Source organism: Myxocyprinus asiaticus, chromosome 44 (genome assembly GCF_019703515.2).
Source record: "Myxocyprinus asiaticus isolate MX2 ecotype Aquarium Trade chromosome 44, UBuf_Myxa_2, whole genome shotgun sequence".
NCBI classification, from domain to species: Eukaryota; Metazoa; Chordata; class Actinopteri; order Cypriniformes; family Catostomidae; genus Myxocyprinus; species Myxocyprinus asiaticus.
The window spans coordinates 31,590,383-31,609,263 of NC_059387.1; the positions used below are offsets into that span (position 1 = coordinate 31,590,383).

General features: G+C 36.2%; 1 protein-coding gene across 1 annotated transcript; it reads right to left on the minus strand.

Annotated features, from left to right (window-relative positions):
• Positions 1-1,468: 1,468 nt before the first annotated feature.
• On the minus strand, positions 1,469-17,077 carry LOC127434409 (ubiquitin-conjugating enzyme E2 variant 2). The gene is made up of 4 exons (XM_051687135.1): positions 17,006-17,077; positions 12,448-12,596; positions 7,075-7,200; positions 1,469-3,272 (listed from the first exon to the last, which is right to left on the minus strand). Exons 1-4 carry the CDS (start codon positions 17,019-17,021, stop codon positions 3,126-3,128), a joined length of 438 nt encoding a protein of 145 aa, XP_051543095.1. The 5' UTR covers positions 17,022-17,077; the 3' UTR covers positions 1,469-3,125.
• Positions 17,078-18,881: the final 1,804 nt, after the last annotated feature.

Genomic DNA, 18,881 nt, shown 5'->3' on the forward strand with positions numbered 1-18,881 from the left:
TCTACCTGACCTTGGCTTGGTATCAAGAGATCCCCGAATTTTCCACTTCTTAATAAGTGATTGAACAGAACTGACTGGCATTTTCAAGGCTTTGGATATCTTTTTATATCCTTTTCCATCTTTATAAAGTTCCATTACCTTGTTACGCAGGTCTTTTGACGGTTCTTTTCTGCTCCCCATGGCTCAGTATCTAGTGCATCCACGTGAGAGCTAACAAACTCATTGACTATTTATACAGACACTAATTGCAATTTAAAAAGCCACAGGTGAGGGGAAATTAAACTTTAATTGCCATTTAAAGCTGTGTGTGTCACCTTGTGTGTCTGTAACAAGGCCAAACATTCAAGGGTATATAAACTTTTGATCAGGGCCATTTGGGTGATTTCTGTTATCATTATGATTTAAAAAGGAGCCAAACAATTATGTGATAATAAATGGCTTCATATGATCACTATCCTTAAATAAAAGACATGATCAGTCATATTTTCAAAATCAATGGCAAAATTTCACAATTTCTGCCAGGGTGTGCAAACTTTTGAGCACAACTGTATATTGTCCTACCTGCACTCTTAGATCCTGTTTCTCTCTCTCTCTTGTGATACCTTCGGTTCTATGGGGTCCAGATCCTTTAGCAGTGCTTTTCCACGACTCTGGAACTCTTTACCACCAGATATCCATAATTGTGATCGTCTTTCCACTTTCAGGTCCCTCCTCAAAACCCACCTTTTTAAATTAGCTTACTACAAATAACACTTATTTATGAAGGTATTTATTCCTATGATAATGCACATTTTTTATTTGTATTTATCTTTTATGTTCTCTTATTGTAAACTTTGTCTGTAAGGTGTCCTTGAGAGTCTTGAAAGGCACCTATAAATAACATTTATTATTATTATTATGACTAAACTACATAACTTCCATTTGAAAAATATACATAGAACATATTTAAAAGGTCTTGCTAGGATCCACCATTCTTCTGGTAAATCTGAAGATCAGAGTATGTTAGCCCTTCAAGTGTAAAAGAGTCAACAAAGCTCAGAAACAAAGTTTAATGGCGCAATAGAAGATAAAATGAATGCATACAAGAGAATTTGAAAGAGAATGTGGACTCGATGGACCAAAGGCCTAAAACCAACCAAATGGGGCTTATACTTACAAAAGAACAATGATCTAAATATGCCGCTATGGCAGTTTTCCAAAGCTTAAATGTCTCAGACTTAAGACAATGACTGCCCTAGCCAAGCCATAAAATGTGTCAATTTCATTACACATAAAGAAATCTGCCGAAAACACTGCCAAAACGAGTCAACTGCATCTAACAAATAGAGAGAGAGAGAAAAAAATGTACCTGGAGAACCTGAAATGAAATTGCTCTCATCGAGCAACTTCCTATTAATTACATTTTTGGAATAAATGTTTCAATATTCTCTAAGTACCCTGCAATAAAATAACCAGAGTAAGAGCAGTGTGTGTTCCACAATGTTTGTTTTATTATTCTGAACATGGCCCCGGTGTCACAAATTCAACTTAATTTGATTATATGTCTTTTTTTTAAATAAAAAAAGAAACAAAACAAAACGAACAGGGAGGAAACATGTTTCTTAGATGCATTACACAAGTCAATCAAAAGCAGAGTGATTTATACGTGGCTCTGAAAAATGTCGAGGCCATAAGAAATTGCCACTACATATATTAATTTGCACAATGACCAGCCTATTTGTTTTGCTAATGAAGATTTTAGTGAAATTGTCATAACCGAAGCATAAAGGAACAGTCCAACAAACCCCTACCATTCACTGGAATTACAATTATTAACTTTGTTAGAGTACCTAAGGATTATAACAGCGAATTACTGAAGTAATAATTTGTTGTAATGATAGCTACATAACAGCATGCCATTGCAGTTATAGGTGGTTTTAAAGCACTGTGGTTAAGCAAGGGCAAGTTTTGTACAGCAAAACCTCACCATTTACACAAAGTGATTCAAAAAACCTAACCTTAATGAGAACACCTTCCAAACTCACTCTTTAATGGGATTTTCACAGTACGTCACCTTAAAATGTATTTAAAACAGCAGTGTATACATGTTGCAGCTCATCAAAATAAAAAGAAAATGTAATACATGCGTTTAGGAAGTTACATTTTATATACCACAACACACTAAGAACTTGTTGCATTTATTCTCTTGATCAGTTAATTGGCACTGGCATGAAATGCATCTCTGTGAGCTTTTACTGGAACGTTTAGGTTTAGTTTGGTGTACAATTAACGAACACCGAGTTAGGCTGTGTGATTCAAATCAAATGATTCATGTGATTTGAATATATCTCGTGCCTGAATGGCAAGGGTTTGCTGTTTTGTAACATCTCAGCATATTTCTGTGGTGATATACAAACAGAGTCTGACAGTGGATTGGAGAGTCACATTTTAATGCACCCAACATGTTAAGTGCATGGTTTGATTTGAGAAAAGAACAAAGCATCCGTGTACAAGTTAAGAGCTTCCACGCTGAAACAAACTGCCATTGTGTCAAATACAGACATTAAAAATAAAAACAAAAAAAGAAGAGAGTTCAGAACCACTCACACCCCTCTGCAATACTACTAGTAGACTACAGGCACACTTTTAGGACCCTTAACAATATTATCAGTGAGGGGTTCAGATACACAAAATAAATTCAGTAAACAAACAATTCAGGTGCTTTTTCATTTTCACTTTAATAAGCATGCCGTCATATATGCATCCTAATTTCTTGTTTTGGTGTCCAGTCACTTAAAACTTAATATGTATAGATCAATATAAACCTCACAGTTCTAACATGCCTTCTGCGTCTATGCAGACAGGATTCAGTTCAACATAAAGCTCGTGATCGATGTAACGTTACTGGAAGAGATTTGTGCACTCGCAATATTAAAATACAATTGAACATGGTGCCAACACATTATAGACATTTTCCTTTCTTGGTTTCTCAAGCTAAACTATTAGAAATGTCCAATCTTGCTCCTGCAGCGGAGACTGTTTTGACAGTGGAGTGAGCAATAAATGATTTTGTTTTGTTTTCTGGTGATTTACAAGACATTTCTAAGAGAGTAAGGTTTAAGACAGAGGGTCACAATCATTTACAATTAATTGCTGTATGTCTGGCCTTCCGGTGGTTGAGGAAGCTTCATATTCTCTTTGGACATCATAAGACGCCTTAGCTCTTGAAGAACGACTTTAATGCTATATGAGTTTTGCCATTTTGCTAGAATTGGTATGCTACGTGCATCCACCTGTAACGACAGAAGAGAAAGAAAGGGAGGGGACATGCAGAGGTGAGTTATGTAGTTACAGAGTGGCTCACTCTGTGAGTTGCATACTTCATTTGAACATGGCTACAGTCTTTATGTTGCACTAATAATCTGCCACAAAAATAAACTCATATAAAAGGATAAAAAGGATTTATTAAAAGAATGTTCTGGGTTCAATACCAGTAGTTCAGCTCTATCGACAGCATCTGTGGCATAATGTTTCTAACCACAGAAAATCATTTTGACTCATTCCTTAGTTTAAAAATAAAAAGCAACAACCACAGTTACAGTAGCGCACTTACAATGGAATTGCATGGGGTCAGACAGTAAACACTGAAGTGCACATTGTTTCCAAAGTATAGCCACAAGACACAAGGCTAGCGTATACTCGATTGTTCCACGTGCTGTTCTTTCTCGAGCCCATATTGATGCATTTAATGCACGTGCACGTTGTCTGCTTTGTGATCCTCTTTTAACGCAGTCAACACCAGGTGCATTTACCAAGGACACACAAAGATGCGGACTGTCTGAATGTCTAGAAAAAAAATAGTCTGCGCATGTACTGTGGCGATGACGAAATTTGCGTCATGCGGGAAAACCAAGGTATACTTTGGCCTTTAAACAATATGTGTTGGCATGAGAATGGTGTTATAGAATTACTTACTGTCCGAACGTGTTCTAACTAGGGCTGTCAATCAATGAAAACTTTTAATCAAGTTAAATACATCACATTAATCTCATATCAATATTTGCAGAGAAAGGTCTCCAAATAAATAGCCCATTTAAGCATTGCATAATAAACAGCGTTTTTAGTGCACTGTGTCAAGTTAAACGTAGTTTGAAACTTACAATACAAGAAAAAATACAAGACCCCTGCAGTCTCGAGACCTCTGCATTCAGAGTTGCGCTTTGTCCAGCTGTGTTTGAACGCAAGAACGCGTCCTCGAGCTGTCTTCCGTGGTTTGTTGTGTGTACAGCTGTGCGTTGCCTGTAGAGCTAGAGTTGCGCTTACTGCCCTCTGCTGACTGAGATTCGTATAAACAAATGTGGTACTTTAAGCTTAAACTGCTACGATGGTAGGAAAATTCCTTATTATGGCCCGGGCGAAAGATTAATTTAGTTATTTCTTTAAGCCGTTATTTTTTATATAATCAATCACAATTAATTAATAAATCAACAGCACTAGTTCTAATGCTAAAAAAGTTTGACAGAGCACCACGAATAAAGTAGAATGCAGGTGCCTCAAGATGCATTTTTTACTTCTGAAAGTGATGAGACGTTACTGTCTGTAAAGTACGATTTACAAGGAGCAAATTTCACCCACAGGAACTACATCAGTAACGGATAACCAGAACTTCATCCACTTACAAAAATAGTCCCACCTCAAAAAGGATGATTTAGACAACTTTACAGCTCAAATAAATAGGATTTTATTGATAAATTCATGTTAGTGCTTCAACAATATATCAAACTTCACATTTCTTCACGTTCCCTCTGGAACAATTAATATGCATTGTAAAGCCCTATACGGATGGCAATTATTTTACATGGGGATGAGAGGTAATTCCAGCATTTACAGGGGGTTCTCAGTCATTTTATTGTTGTCCAAATCAAAAATGTCGTGTTTTTCTTCCACCTCCCACGAGAAAATTCCCGGCCAAATTACCTACTGTTTTTTGACAAACACTAAGGTTGTGTGGTAATTTAATTACTGTCCGAATCTACATCTCTGAGTTTATAATCCAAAAGCCGTTTTGGAAATCCTCTTTGACCACTGCTAAGTGCCCTACGTTTGTGCTGCATGTGGTAACAGCTCTGGCGGTAATGGACAGTTGTGAAAGTTGGAGGATCGTGTAACAGAAATTTTTTAAATAATTCACAATAATAAAATTAAGTTGCCGCTCCACCACAGTGAGTGCGAACTCTTAAGTAGAAGGGAAAGATAAACGAGAGCCAGATCACAAACTTTTGAGATGGTCCATTATTATGGCAGCAATGTAGTAAAATTTTAATATATCACATTTTAATGTAGAAACGTTTACTATATACATTTATACAGAGGGCTTGCATGACTACTCGTTTATACAGTTCGAGTAGTCCCAGAAAAGTTGCTGGGTTAATGTCTCTTATTTAAAAGGTTTAATTTCCACCTCCACTTTTTAAACACTCACAGATAATCTCAAATGATGTCCGTCATTTTGATAGATAAAACGTAAGAAAAACATTTTTACCATAGCTCCTCAAATGTCATTTTAACTATCTTTACTGTCCTTGATATGTGCAGCTTCTATATCGCCTTGCGTGCACTTAGGAGAGAGCGCGCAAGCGGCACAACTGAAGTGATGCAGGTGATGAAACGTGTACCCCTATTGACAGATTTATTTGGCTGCGTTGATAAACAGTCTTGTCCCTACAGTTTCTTGATTTGTTTAATTGCTCTTCGCAAGAATTTTGGCTTGCTCCGTATGTGAAAATGTACACTGTAAATTTCCGCAGAGTGGTTCCCTCATGCTTTAATTTTATTTTCACTTTAGTGTAACTCCAAACATATTTAAACGCAAATACAGACGACACAGTTTGTGGATTGAAGCGCAACTGCAATCATGTGATCAACAAAAAGTCTTGCTCGTCCTCCATGATTTAACTGTCATCCGAACGCATGAGTTTTCTCACAGAGCCATAAAAATTTACTTTTACAGACATCACCCTGAGAAACAATTGCCATCTGAATAGGGCTTAAGTGTGTTACTGTAAGTGATTTTTGACTTTCAAAAAAAAGGGGAAAAAAGTCTACAATTTTTTCAGGTGTTAAATCACCATTATACCACAAATGCTGTGGACAGAGCTTCACTTATATTGAACCCAGAACATTGATTTAGGAAAAAAATAAGTTCTGGCTAGGAAATTTTCTTGCCAAACAAAACATGCCAACTTTCTAAAGCAGACCAAAGTTTAAACTTGGAACAGGAAAAAAATGCTTGCTCTGAAACAAATCATTTCTCTGTAACATTTCAACATCCTAAACTTTTTCAGGACCAACAACAGTGTGACCACAGGATTTAGCAGTATGCTGTGGTATCATTTTGACTACTAAATTAGTACTTTGGCTTTCAAAATTGCGGGTAACACATTTTGTTAGGGATGTACAAACAGGCTCTATATTTTTTTTTTTTTCTCTCCACTTTTTCGCAGGGTGACATTATTAAACTGCCCCACTGAAATTTACCTAGTAGGTAGTGAATTGATGGAGCATTACAATTTATGGTAGCGTGCATTTGTTCCAATAATCTAGTTACTCTCTTACCAATATAATTCTACCAGAAAAACATTTCTGACTTCAGATCATGCATTTTAAAGATCATGACTCAATTTCCCACAGTGTATGACATATTTTTACCAAACCTTAAGAATAATTATGACCAAATAGGTTTCAATGATACAACAATCCTCTGTGATGTAATAAACAGCTGCTACTTTACAGTGGATTCTTTTCAGTCCTGTTTTCAGCTGCAAACCACTTCAGCAGAAGTGTTTCAGATTAAATTATGGTTTGATTTTTTGTTAATACACTCTGAAAAATGCTCCCTCCTCTGCAATACTGACCCAAGTACCATTGGATGTCACTCTGAAAGCACTGCAGCATCATTATTTAAATAATTATATTATTATATAACAATTTAACATTAAAACATTTAATTACATGGGCAATATGCTGTTGCAAATGACTTTAGTCCAAATTAAGAGGATGCTCAAAATGATGTGTTATAAAGATGATTGCACTTACCATCCCATTGGAATTATTTATTCCATTCATGCTAATTTTTGTTACAAATCTAACAGTCGGTGGTACTTCGGGGTATTTAGGTCCGCACTCCACTTTCAGGCTGTATATCCTGTTTTCGTAATTAGTCTGAAAAATAACAAAAGGTCAAAATTTAGAGCTGAAATGCAAATGGGAAATTAAACGTGAACTGAACTACTCATTAAGAGAACAGACCTATGCACCTATGAAGCTATTCAAGCAGGAAGCAGCAGGGTTCCATTTAATAGCTTTTTGTTCCACTTTAGATCACGCTAGTGGCAACAAGATCAAAGAGTTTACAGGGTTCCCACACCTTTTGACCAGTTCATTTACTTTGCATGACATGACTGATTAAAAAAAATTGTAGCGCTGAGCATGACAAGAAAAAAATTATATTTACTAAATGAAGTTTCTATGAGTTTTTAACATTTTATTTATTTCCATTACTTTTCCAGGCCTGGAAATTCCTGGAAAATGACATTGGGAACCCTGGTTTAACAGGTTCCCTAAAACTAAAACTACATTTAAAAGCAATTATCCTCAATCTAGTGTCTTTTCCTGAAAAAAAAAACAAGAAAAGAGAAAAAAAAAAATTAACTGACTATAATCACAATTCCAGTGGTCAGAAGTTTACACACAATGACTTAACTGTGCCTTTAAGCAGCTTGGAAAATTCCAGAAAATGATGTCAAGCCTTTAGACAATTAGCTTCTGATAGGAGGTGTACTGAATTAGAGGTGTACCTGTGGATGTATTTTAAGGCCTACCTTCAAACTCAGTGCCTCTTTGCTTGACATCATGGGAAAATCAAAAGAAATCAGCCAAGACCACAGAAAAAAAAATTGTGGACCTCCACAATTCTGGTTCATTATTAGGAGCAATTTCCAAATGCCTGAATGTACCACATTCATCTGTACAAACAATAGTATGCAAGTATAAACACTATGGGACCATGCAGCCATCATACCACTCAGGAATGAGATGCATTCTGTCTCCTAGAGATGAACGCTGTTTGGTGTGAAAAGTGCAAATCAATCCCAGAACAACAGCAAAGGACCTTGTGAAGATGCTGGAGGAAACTGATAGACAAGTATCTATATCCACAGTAAAACGAGTCCTATATCGACATAACCTGAAAAGCTGCTCAGCCTGGAAGAAGCCACTGCTCCAAAACCGCCATAAAAAAGCCAGACTACAGTTTGCAAGTGCACATGGGGACAAAGATCTTACTTTTTGGAGAAATGTCCTCTGGTCTGATGAAACAAAAATGTAACTGTTTGGCCATAATGACCATTGTTATGTTTGGAGGAAAAAGGGTGAGTCTTGCAAGTTGAAGAACACCATCCCAACCATGAAGCATGGGGGTGGCAGCATCATGTTGTGGGGGTGTTTTGCTGCAGGAGAGACTGATGCACTTCACAAAATAGATGGCATCATGAGGAATGAAAATGATGTGGATATATTGAAGCAACATCTCAAGAAATCAGCCAGGAAGTTAAAGTTTGGTCGCAAATGGGTCTTCCAAATGGACAATGACCCCAAGCATACCTCCAAAGTTGTGGCAAAATGGCTTAAGGACAACAAAGTCAAGGTATTGGAGTGGCCATCTCAAAGCCCTGAGCTCAATCCGATAGAAAATATTTGGGCAGAACTGGAAAAGTGTGTGCAAGCAAGGAGGCCTACAAACCTGACTCAGTTACACCAGTTGTTTCAGGAGGAATGGGCCAAAATTCCAGCAACTTTTTGTGAGAAGCTTAATGAAAGCTACCCAAAACGTTTAGCCCAAGTTAAACAATTTAAAGGCAATGCTACCAAATACTAACAAAATGTATGTAAACTTCTGACCCATTGGGAATGTGATGAAATAAAAGCTGAAATAAATAATTCTCTCTACTATTATTCTGACATTTCACATTCTTAAAATAGTGATCCTAACTGACCACAGACAGGGAATGTTTTCTAAAATTAAATGACAGGAATTGTTATAAACTAAGTTTAAATGTACTTCTGACGTCAACTGTGTGTGTGTGTGCATATGTATGTGTATATATATCACATTTTGTTTAGAAATTTTGTATCTGGTTAATAGGTCATTTAGTTAAAATAACTCCCTGAAAAACTGCATGGCAGCAGCAATAATGCTATTTTTAAGCCAGCAAGAAGCAGCGATATACACTCACCGGCCACTTTATTAGGTACACCTGTACATCAACTTATTCATGCGATTATCTAATCAGCCAATCATGTGGTAGCAGTGTAATGTATAAAACCATGCATATATGGGTCAAGAGCTTCAGTTAATGTTCACATCAACCATCAGAATGGGGAAAAATGTGATCTCAGTGATTTGGACCGTGGCATGATAGTTGGTGCCAGACGGGCTGATTTGAGTATTTCTGTAACTGCTGATCTCCTGGGATTTTCACGCACAACAGTCTCTAGAGTGTAAAGAGAATGGTGCGAAAAACAAAAAATATCCAGTGACGGCAGTTCTATGCACGGAAACGCCTTGTTGATGAGAGAATGGCCAGACTGGTTCGAGCTGACAGAAAGGCTACGGTAACTCAGATTACCCCTCTGTACAATTGTACTGAGCAGAACAACCACGCGTGGGCGAGAGAGAGAAAATACTTTTGAGTGCGCGCTGCTGCTCTCAGCCAGAATAACACACGTAAGGACATATCCGCATGAACTGATGCGCAGTATCAAATACACAGAATGTATGATAGTACTAACTGTAGAGAGCACATCAATATGAAGACAAAGCCAAATCCCGGACATTTAGAGGCAATTTTGAAATCCTGGCCGGATGCTTTTTTCAGGTCTGAAAAAGAGGACATGTCTGGGGTAAAAGAGGACGCATGGTCACCCTATGTTACATTATTTCTTTGTTTGTTTTTCTTTCATTGCATCACAAATGCCATGGACTCCGATCATCAAAAAGTCCGAAAGAATCGAGTCAGAGTAAAAATGCACTCGAGTCCGTGACATGTCCAAGTCCGTTAAAATTGGATAGTGTTATATATAGTGTTGTCACAGTACCAAAACTTCAGTAGTTTGTACTGATACCAGTGAAATTTCACGGTTCTCTATACCAATTTTGATACCACAGAAAAAAATTTGCTTATATGATAATGTGCTATTGAACACACTCCTTTAGCCTATTTAAAGTTTAATTTCAATGTAAATAATAAATTAAAAGATATGCATGTTTCCGTCAAAATTTCTAACACTTGTTTGTTTTAAAGCAAGGCACTAATGAAATCGGTTTTATATTTCACAAAATCTTTTTTACTTTATATAAAAAAATTAAAAAAAATTCCAGATTTCCATGTTTTAAAATTTAATTTCATTATCAAAATAGTGTCTAATAAAATTTTCCTTAAACTTTTAAAAATGTTTAACAAGTAAAAAAGAACATTTACTTAACATAACATTGCATTTTTTTAAAAACTTTAATTCAGTACAAAAGCACTCCTGCTTGTGATATATAGTTTAATTTCTATTATTATAATTACAATCATTATTCATTAATCATTATTTATTATTAGGATTCCTCCAGTAGGAGGAAACCATTTGTTTTTGTTAGTATTCTTATTATTATTCCTGTAGCTCTAAATTGCCAAATAACTCAAGATCTCCTTGGTAAAAAGTTTTGAAATTTGGCACATTGATACTACAGGCCACGAGTATCTACCACACCAAAAATGGCCCACGTGAGCCTATAGTTGGCGCTACAGTCCACGCCCCAATTTGTCCATTTTCAAAGTGATGCCATTTGCACCCCATAAGTCCAAAGTTTCTGAAACCAGGTATATGTGTCTCATTTCTCATGAGGAACAAAAAAGCCTCTAGAACCCATAAAGTCCGCCATGATGGATTTTCCTGTACAATACAAATTTGTCCAAAACAACAAAAATCTACTCCTCCTGAACCATAGCTCCAACTGACTTGAAACTCTGTATGTAAGTGTAGGATAAATGTCTTTCAATTTTATATTTAGCAAAAATGAATACAATACAAAATGGCTGAAAGGTGTGCATATATGTAAATGTCCACATTGTCTCAATATCCATATGTCCAAAAAATCTAATGCCATTTTGACTAATGTTTTTTCCAACCTAACAGGATTCAAGATGACATCACTCTGAAGAACTGTGCAAAATTTCACCTTGATATGTCAAAAGATGACAGAATTACAGTTTACTATTATTTAATCGCTAACACTAAAATAATGCTTTACAAATCCGCTAGTCATAAAACCGATACTTTGATTCAACCACCAGTTCATATGAAGACTCTTGCAATGTTTAATAACAAATTAATGAAATGTTGTGTACATGTGTGAAGTACATGTCTCTACCATGTCAATTTTTACATAATTTGCAGTTTTGAGGAATCCGCATTGCTGCTTGCAGCTATATTTATTATTATTATTATTATTTCCAGTGAGGATTACATTTTACTATACAGTTAATATATTTCTGTTGCAATTCCAGGCGTTTAGCTTTTAGAATAAATCATGCTTTTATTCTGACGTGTTTTTTGACAGAAGTTTAACTTCTCTGGATAAAGAGTTCGCTGAATGCCCCAGTGTGATCGTTAAACCGCAAATGCTGAGATTTAATTATATAAATTATATAAAAATAATGCTTCACAGTGAATTAGTGCTCTGTCATCTCTCATATAACATGAATGATTCTCAAAGTCTGTGGAGTTTTCAGTGTATGAGCGGTTGGCTTCACGCATTCATTTAAAATGCAGACTAAGATTGCAGCATTTCGTGGTTTAATAATCACACTAGGACATATCATGATTTTAATTTGATTACTTGTTTCAGTGTAAAAGGAGTAACCGAGCACACGCACAAATAAGCGTGTGAAAATTTTAAAGCAGTCATGTGTCAGTAAGTCTACCGGTACTGTTGAATCACTGGTATCTTTACATCTTTTTTATTTTAGTACCGATTTTATTTTAGTACCGAAGTACCTGTACTTTTGACAACACACACACACACACACACACACACACACACACACACACACACACGTTATATATATATATATATATAAATTTATCATCATTCATCATGATTGTTTGCCAAAACCTTTAATCTACACCATCAGCTGTCAAGTTTCAAGAATAAGGTTGGATGGTATGATGGAGGCACGTTGGTGCTCAATGCTTCCAATCAATAAAGGAGTTTGATATTTGTAATATCAAAAATACAAGCCTGATTTCCAGGTCATCATTTAGGCAGAATTAACAATTCAAAAAGTAACAATTTGTCACAAAAGTTACAGTCGTCATTGTCGCTGTCGTATTTAACAGTTAATGTGATAAATGAAAACATACTCGCGCAGGTCCAATGATCATGCCTGTCCACCGTGTGAGAGTCATGTCCTCGTCATCCTCCAGACCCCAACTCACTGTGCCATCACCAACACCCTTCTGCCCTTCTTCAAGCTCTTCCAACAAACGAAAATTACGAGGAACTTTAACTCCTGCAAGAAGCAAAAGATAATTCAGAAACAAGTAAACAAGACAGTGGTCTCTTTAGGAGCAGTCAGTTAAACTTTTAGTTTTATTTGCAGTGGAGTAAATAACATGATGCCAAGCTCTAACAGAAGCTACACTTCAGCTAAAACTACTTTAAACAACATTTTGATAATACATTTCATTTTACTTGAGACTGTTTGGTATATTTGCATTTTTGATCTGACAGATCTGCCACACTGCAGGACTATTTAAGTGAACTGCACAAGCGATAAAATGGTGGAAAATGGTTACAGCAGTTGAAATATGGGTCAGTGACAATATAATTTTTTTTTGTCCTAGTAAGTCATTCAAAAATACAATAAAAATTACATTTGAATTTCTTAGTTGATATTTTTTTCTGGGGCTTCAAAAGTAAAAAATGTCATGATGTAACCGTCCAGAGAAGGTAAAAAAAAAAGAGGTATCATCAAAAGCTGAATAAAAAAAATAAAAAAAAGACGTTATTAATTAAATACCACAGTGAAACAAGTGTTTAAAATATGACTAAAGTTTGAAAAACTTTTGTCCATCAAAGTCACGTGGTGTAATAAACACGTATGCAGCTATTTTGTTGTTTACATTGCCTTACACAGCCTTTTAGACCCTCATGACTTGATTAAAGATATTTATAAAAAATGTTTCATTATTCTTTTTTTTTTTTTAGATTTCGTTTTTTATTACTTCAGACCACCTTATTTGTCCATGAACCATTTACACTTTCACTTATACATATACTGTACGTTATCTGGTTGTTGACCGATGTGGGCTTTTCAATGATGTCTGGAGAGCAGGATGGCTGATATAAATGCCGATAAACCAAATAGTTCAGCAAAAGCAAATCAAATGTATACAACATTTCTATAGAAAAACAAACACTTGTTTTATGCAATATTTACTCTAATTTGTATAAACAAAAAAATAACAAAAACTTGAAAACAGAAAGTGCTGACTATACATTGACAAATCTACTGGTAGTTTTTGGAACTGACACAAGTTAACACTTCTGTTAATCGGCTAAGCAAGCAACGTTATTGGCCAATGCAGATAATCACAAAATGACCAAATATTGGCCGATTTATCAAACCTGGCCGATGTAGCGGTCTATGACTAAAGTTAAGCTAAAATCTTGAAGAAATAATAATGTTCATTAATGTTATTTTTCAACTACCCAGCTACAAATTGCATTGCACTGCCAGAATAACAACAAAGAAAATATACTGGTACTCAGAATTTCAGAATGATGACAAACATTTCAATACAAAAGCAAAATCAGTTTCCCTATTTTGTTCGTAAGGCAAACCTCTTATTTGAGGAACATATGATGTTTTGACCCAGTGGAAACTTTTTAAACCAAAACATTGATATTAGTAATCTCCCTGTCATCCAAAACCTTAAAATCAAAATAATCTAACCAACCAGAGACAAAAATAATAATCAGAATCAGCTTTATTGCCAAGTATGCTTACACACACAAGGAACTTGTCTTGGTGACAGGAGCTTCCAGTGTACAACAATACAAAAACAGCAGCAAGACATAGATAATAATAAAAATAATTATACACATACGTACACACACACACGGGTTGTGCAAATCTAATACAATCTGTTATCTGTTATGTACAGTGCAAATGTTTTTGTTTTGTTTTCTCAGAGAAATGGAATGGCAGAAGAGGTTGGATGTGTTGGATAAATATAAGAAAGACTAAGCTGCGTATTGCACATAGTTATTGCTCAATGGGACAATTTAACTGTTCATGAGATAGCCTGAGGGAAAAAACTGTTCCTGTGCCTGACGGTTCTGGTGCTCAGAGCTCTGAAGCGTCAGCCAGAATGCAACAGTTCAAAAAGGTAGTGGGCAGGGTGATTTTTCTAGCCTTTTTCCTCACTCTGGAAGTGTATAGTCCTTTGTAGTCTTCTGATGTCTGATTTCGTAGCTGAACCAAACCAGACAGTTAATGAAGTGCAGAGGACAGACTCAATGACTGCTGAGTAAAACTGTATCAGCAGTGCCTGTGGCAGGTTGAATTTCCTCAGCTGGCGAAGGAAGTACAACCTCTGCTGGGCCTTTTTCACAATGGAGTCAATGTGGGTCTCCCACTTCAAATCCTGTGAGATGGTAGTGCCCAGGAACCTGAATGACTCCACTGCTGCCACAGTACTGTTCAGAATGGTGAGGGGGTCAGTGTTGGGGTGTTCCTCCTAAAGTCCACAATCATCTCCACCGTTTTGAGCATGTTCATCTCAAGGTTGCTTTGACTGCACCAGACAGCCAGCTGTTCAACCTCCCTTCTGTATACAGACTCATCGTCATCTCGGATGAGGCCGATAACAGTAGTGTCATCTGCTGTGCAGTCATTGGTGTAGAGGAAGAAGAGTAGTGGGGAGCGCACACATACCTGGGGGACACCAGTGCTGATTGTACAGGTGCTGGAAGTGAATTGCCCCTGTCTCACTAGCTGCTGCCTGTCCGTCAGAAAGCTGGTAATCCACTGACAGATAGACGTGGGAACAGAGAGTTGGTGTAATTTATTCTGGAGTATAGCTGGGATGATGGTGTTGAAAGCCGAACTGAAGTCCACAAAAAGGATCCTTGCATATGTCTCTGGTCTGTCCAGATGTTGCAGGATATGATGCAATCCCATGTTGACTGCATCATCCACAGACCTGTTTGCTTGATAAGCAAATTGAAAAGGATCCAGTAATGTTCTTCAGGTGGGCCAACACCAGTCTCTCAAATGATTTCATGACCATGATTAATAATAATGTGCGCATATTAGATTTAGACTAGAGAAATCAACCCTGTCCTATCTCCTTGTATCAAATGTGCAATAACCTGTGCAGTCCGATGCCAACGAGCCATCAACAGTTGGGTTTTTGGTTTTTTTACCAAAACGTTGATGTGGAAAAAGTGGAGAGACAAGATTTACTGTCTTTACTGTTGTACATGAAACTAGTGTTGAGCAGGTAGAATTCAATGAAGCTGTCAGCTGAGGACATATGAGGCATCTATTTCTCAAACTAGAGACTCTGATGTACTTATCCTCTTGTTTAGTTGTACATCTGGCCTTCCACATCTCTTTCTGTCCTTGTTAGAGTCAGTTGTCCTTTGTCTTTGAAGACTGTAGTGTACACCTTTGTATGAAATATTCAGTTTTTTGGCAATTTCAAGCATTGTATAGACTTCATTCTTCAAAACAATGATTGACTGATGAGTTTCTAGAGAAAGCTGTTTCTTTTTTTGCCATTTTTAAACTAATATTGACCTTAAGACATGCCAGTCTATTGCATACTGTGGCAACTCAAAAACAAACACAAAGACAACGTTAAGCTTCATTTAATGAACCAAATAGCTTTCAACTGTGTTTGATATAATGGCAAGTGATTTTCTAGTACCAAATTAGCAATTTAGCATGATTACTCAAGGATAAGGTGTTGGGAGTGAGGGCTGCTGGAAATGGGGCCGATCTAGATTTGATCAAAAATGACTTTTTTCAAATAATGATGGTGCTGTTTTTTTACATCAGTAATGTCCTGACTATACTTTGTGATCAGCTGAATGCTACTTTGGTGAATTAAAGTACCAATTTCCTTCCGAAACAGCAAAATCTGTACATTATTCCAAACTTTTGGCTGCCAGTGCGTATAATATATATATATATATAATTTAAATGGTTAAAATGACCCTGGTTAAAATGAGACGGATCTTATATATATAAGATCCGTCTCATCTATATATATATACCTGAACGGAATTTATATCCTCATATATACACTTTAAATGCAATATTTATATGGATAGCAAATGACTGCACTGAAAGGTGTCGTTATTTGCGCCTAAATATCCCTATTACACATCCAAATCGCACATTGCTAATGTTCTATAATATTTAACATGTTTAAACGACTCTGTAAAGGTTTGTTAACCTGCTCAGGGTCTGCTTTGACACACAAACATCAGTTAAAGGCCCGTTTTGTCATGACACTAAACGGAAGCAGCAGCAACACGCGCGTCAACGCTCCGCCTCGCCTCGCCTCACATTAGCACTGACACACCCGCCCAACTCCATATTATAGCATTTAAATTATATCTTCTGACCATAGAGGAGCATAATTAAACTACACGCCTGTCCCTAAAATTAACTGAGTGATTATATAAAATATATGGTGTGTTATTTTTAAACTAAAGGTCTGTTTGTGGGCCGTTAGCTCGATGCTAATACACACACAGTTGTGTTAAGTGAAGTAAATAAAGATATTTGAGCACCGCAAACCTCTCAGATAATGTATATGGGTTTGTGAGACGTGGGGTTAGCGGTTCTGTTATGAAAATGCGGCCGCGGAACAAGGCGAGGATTGAAGAGATTGTGAGACAAACCTGAGGAGGCCGCCATCTTCTCCAGCCCGAATCCAAAAGCGTACGATAGCGTGACGTCGACGCGTCATGTGACTAATGCGTCAGCAGTAGTGGTTATGGATAGCGATGCCCGATTCACGATTCACAAACGAGTCGTTCTTTTGTACCGATTCTTCGTATTAATTCGGTCGAACCGATTCACAAGGTGTGTAGAAGTGGGAACAATATCGTTATGAATATTGATAATAATTAATATATAATTGTATAAAATAATAAGCATTGTTTTATATGAGTAATAAAATCGCGAATATTATTTTTTTTGCCCACTGGGATTTTTTTGGAAAGATGTATTTTCAATGTTTCTTGGACTTAATAACCAACACCAAGGCACACAACACTACACCCCAAACCCAAACAACAAACTGTACACACACAATTCCTAATTTTATTTGTCAATTTTAATATGCCATTAATATTAATATCCATAGCAAATGTTGAAACTCCACACATTTGACGCAATATTACCTAATCCAGAATAAAGTGATAAACAATTTGACTACAACAGTCGATCAAGAAGTTTCACGTGGGGATTTCTGGTGACACTTTTGAGTGATCACTCAAAACAATCTATGAATCATTTTTTAACCGATTCATTGAAAGCAAGTGTCCGAACGAATCGATTCGATAATAAAAAAAGAAAAGAAAAGGACAACATCGCTAGTGTTGGAGGAAGTGAGAAAGGGGCGTGGCACCCCTGCAAAGAAACTACAGTCTAGAAGACTAATTATTATTATATTTATTATTATTATTATTATTATTATTATATATTACCATTTTTAGCAATAGAAAGAGTGAATATGCAAGCAAGTTACTCTTGTTCTTAATATGCCACCTTAAATGGTTTTTAATGCACATTTTGCAATGGATCATTTATATTGTTGATTTGTTTGTTTCTGAGGAAATATTTTATTCAACAGACAAAATGGAGAGGTTTAATGGAATATTCTGGGTTCAATACAAGTTAAGCTCAATCTGCAGCATATATTGGATAATGTTTATGACCAAAAAAAAAAAAAAAAAAAAAAAAAAAAAAATCCGTCTTTTTCTTATAAAACGAGCAAAAATCGAGGTTACAGAGCAGCACTTACAATGGAAGTGAATGGGGACAATTTTTTTAGGGTTTAAAAAGCAGGAATGTGCAGCTTGAAATTTTATAAAAGCACACACACACACACAAAAAAAACATGTATTATTTGAGCTGTTTATAAATTTAAATCTTAATTTTAAGTTGTTTTAGGGTTTGTTGACATTACATTGTCATGGCAACCGAGTTGAAAAATTTTAACAAAGAAAGAAAGGGTTAGTAAGTGATTTAATCTCTAAAATCATGTTAACACATACTTTTACGTATTGTGGCTGTACTTTCAAAACAATTAGTATTTTAATGTTTACAGATTGGCCCCATTCACTTCCATTGCAAGTGCCTCACTGTCAATTTTTGTTTTCTTTTTAAAAAAAAAAAAAGAAAACTAAGTTTTGTAGAAATCAAAATTATGCCACAAATACTGTCGATTGAGCTAAGCTTGTATTGAACCCAGAACAGCCTTTTTTCTTTTTGGTAATATTCTGTCAAAGTCTAGCATCTTGCTTTTAAGCCATTCCTTGAATCTTTAATGACAACAATTACGTATTGCATAAAAAAGTCAATTGATTCATTTGGGCCAGTGAATAGATGTGGTTATCGTAGCCGAACTATTATTCCACAACAGTAATCAAACAAAATGCATAGACATTTATTTGTGTACCGTTTCGCTTTGGATGAAAAGCATTTGCATAATGTAAACAGCATTCATGTATAAACTATAAAAACGGTTATTTTTAAGAAATAAAAGGCATC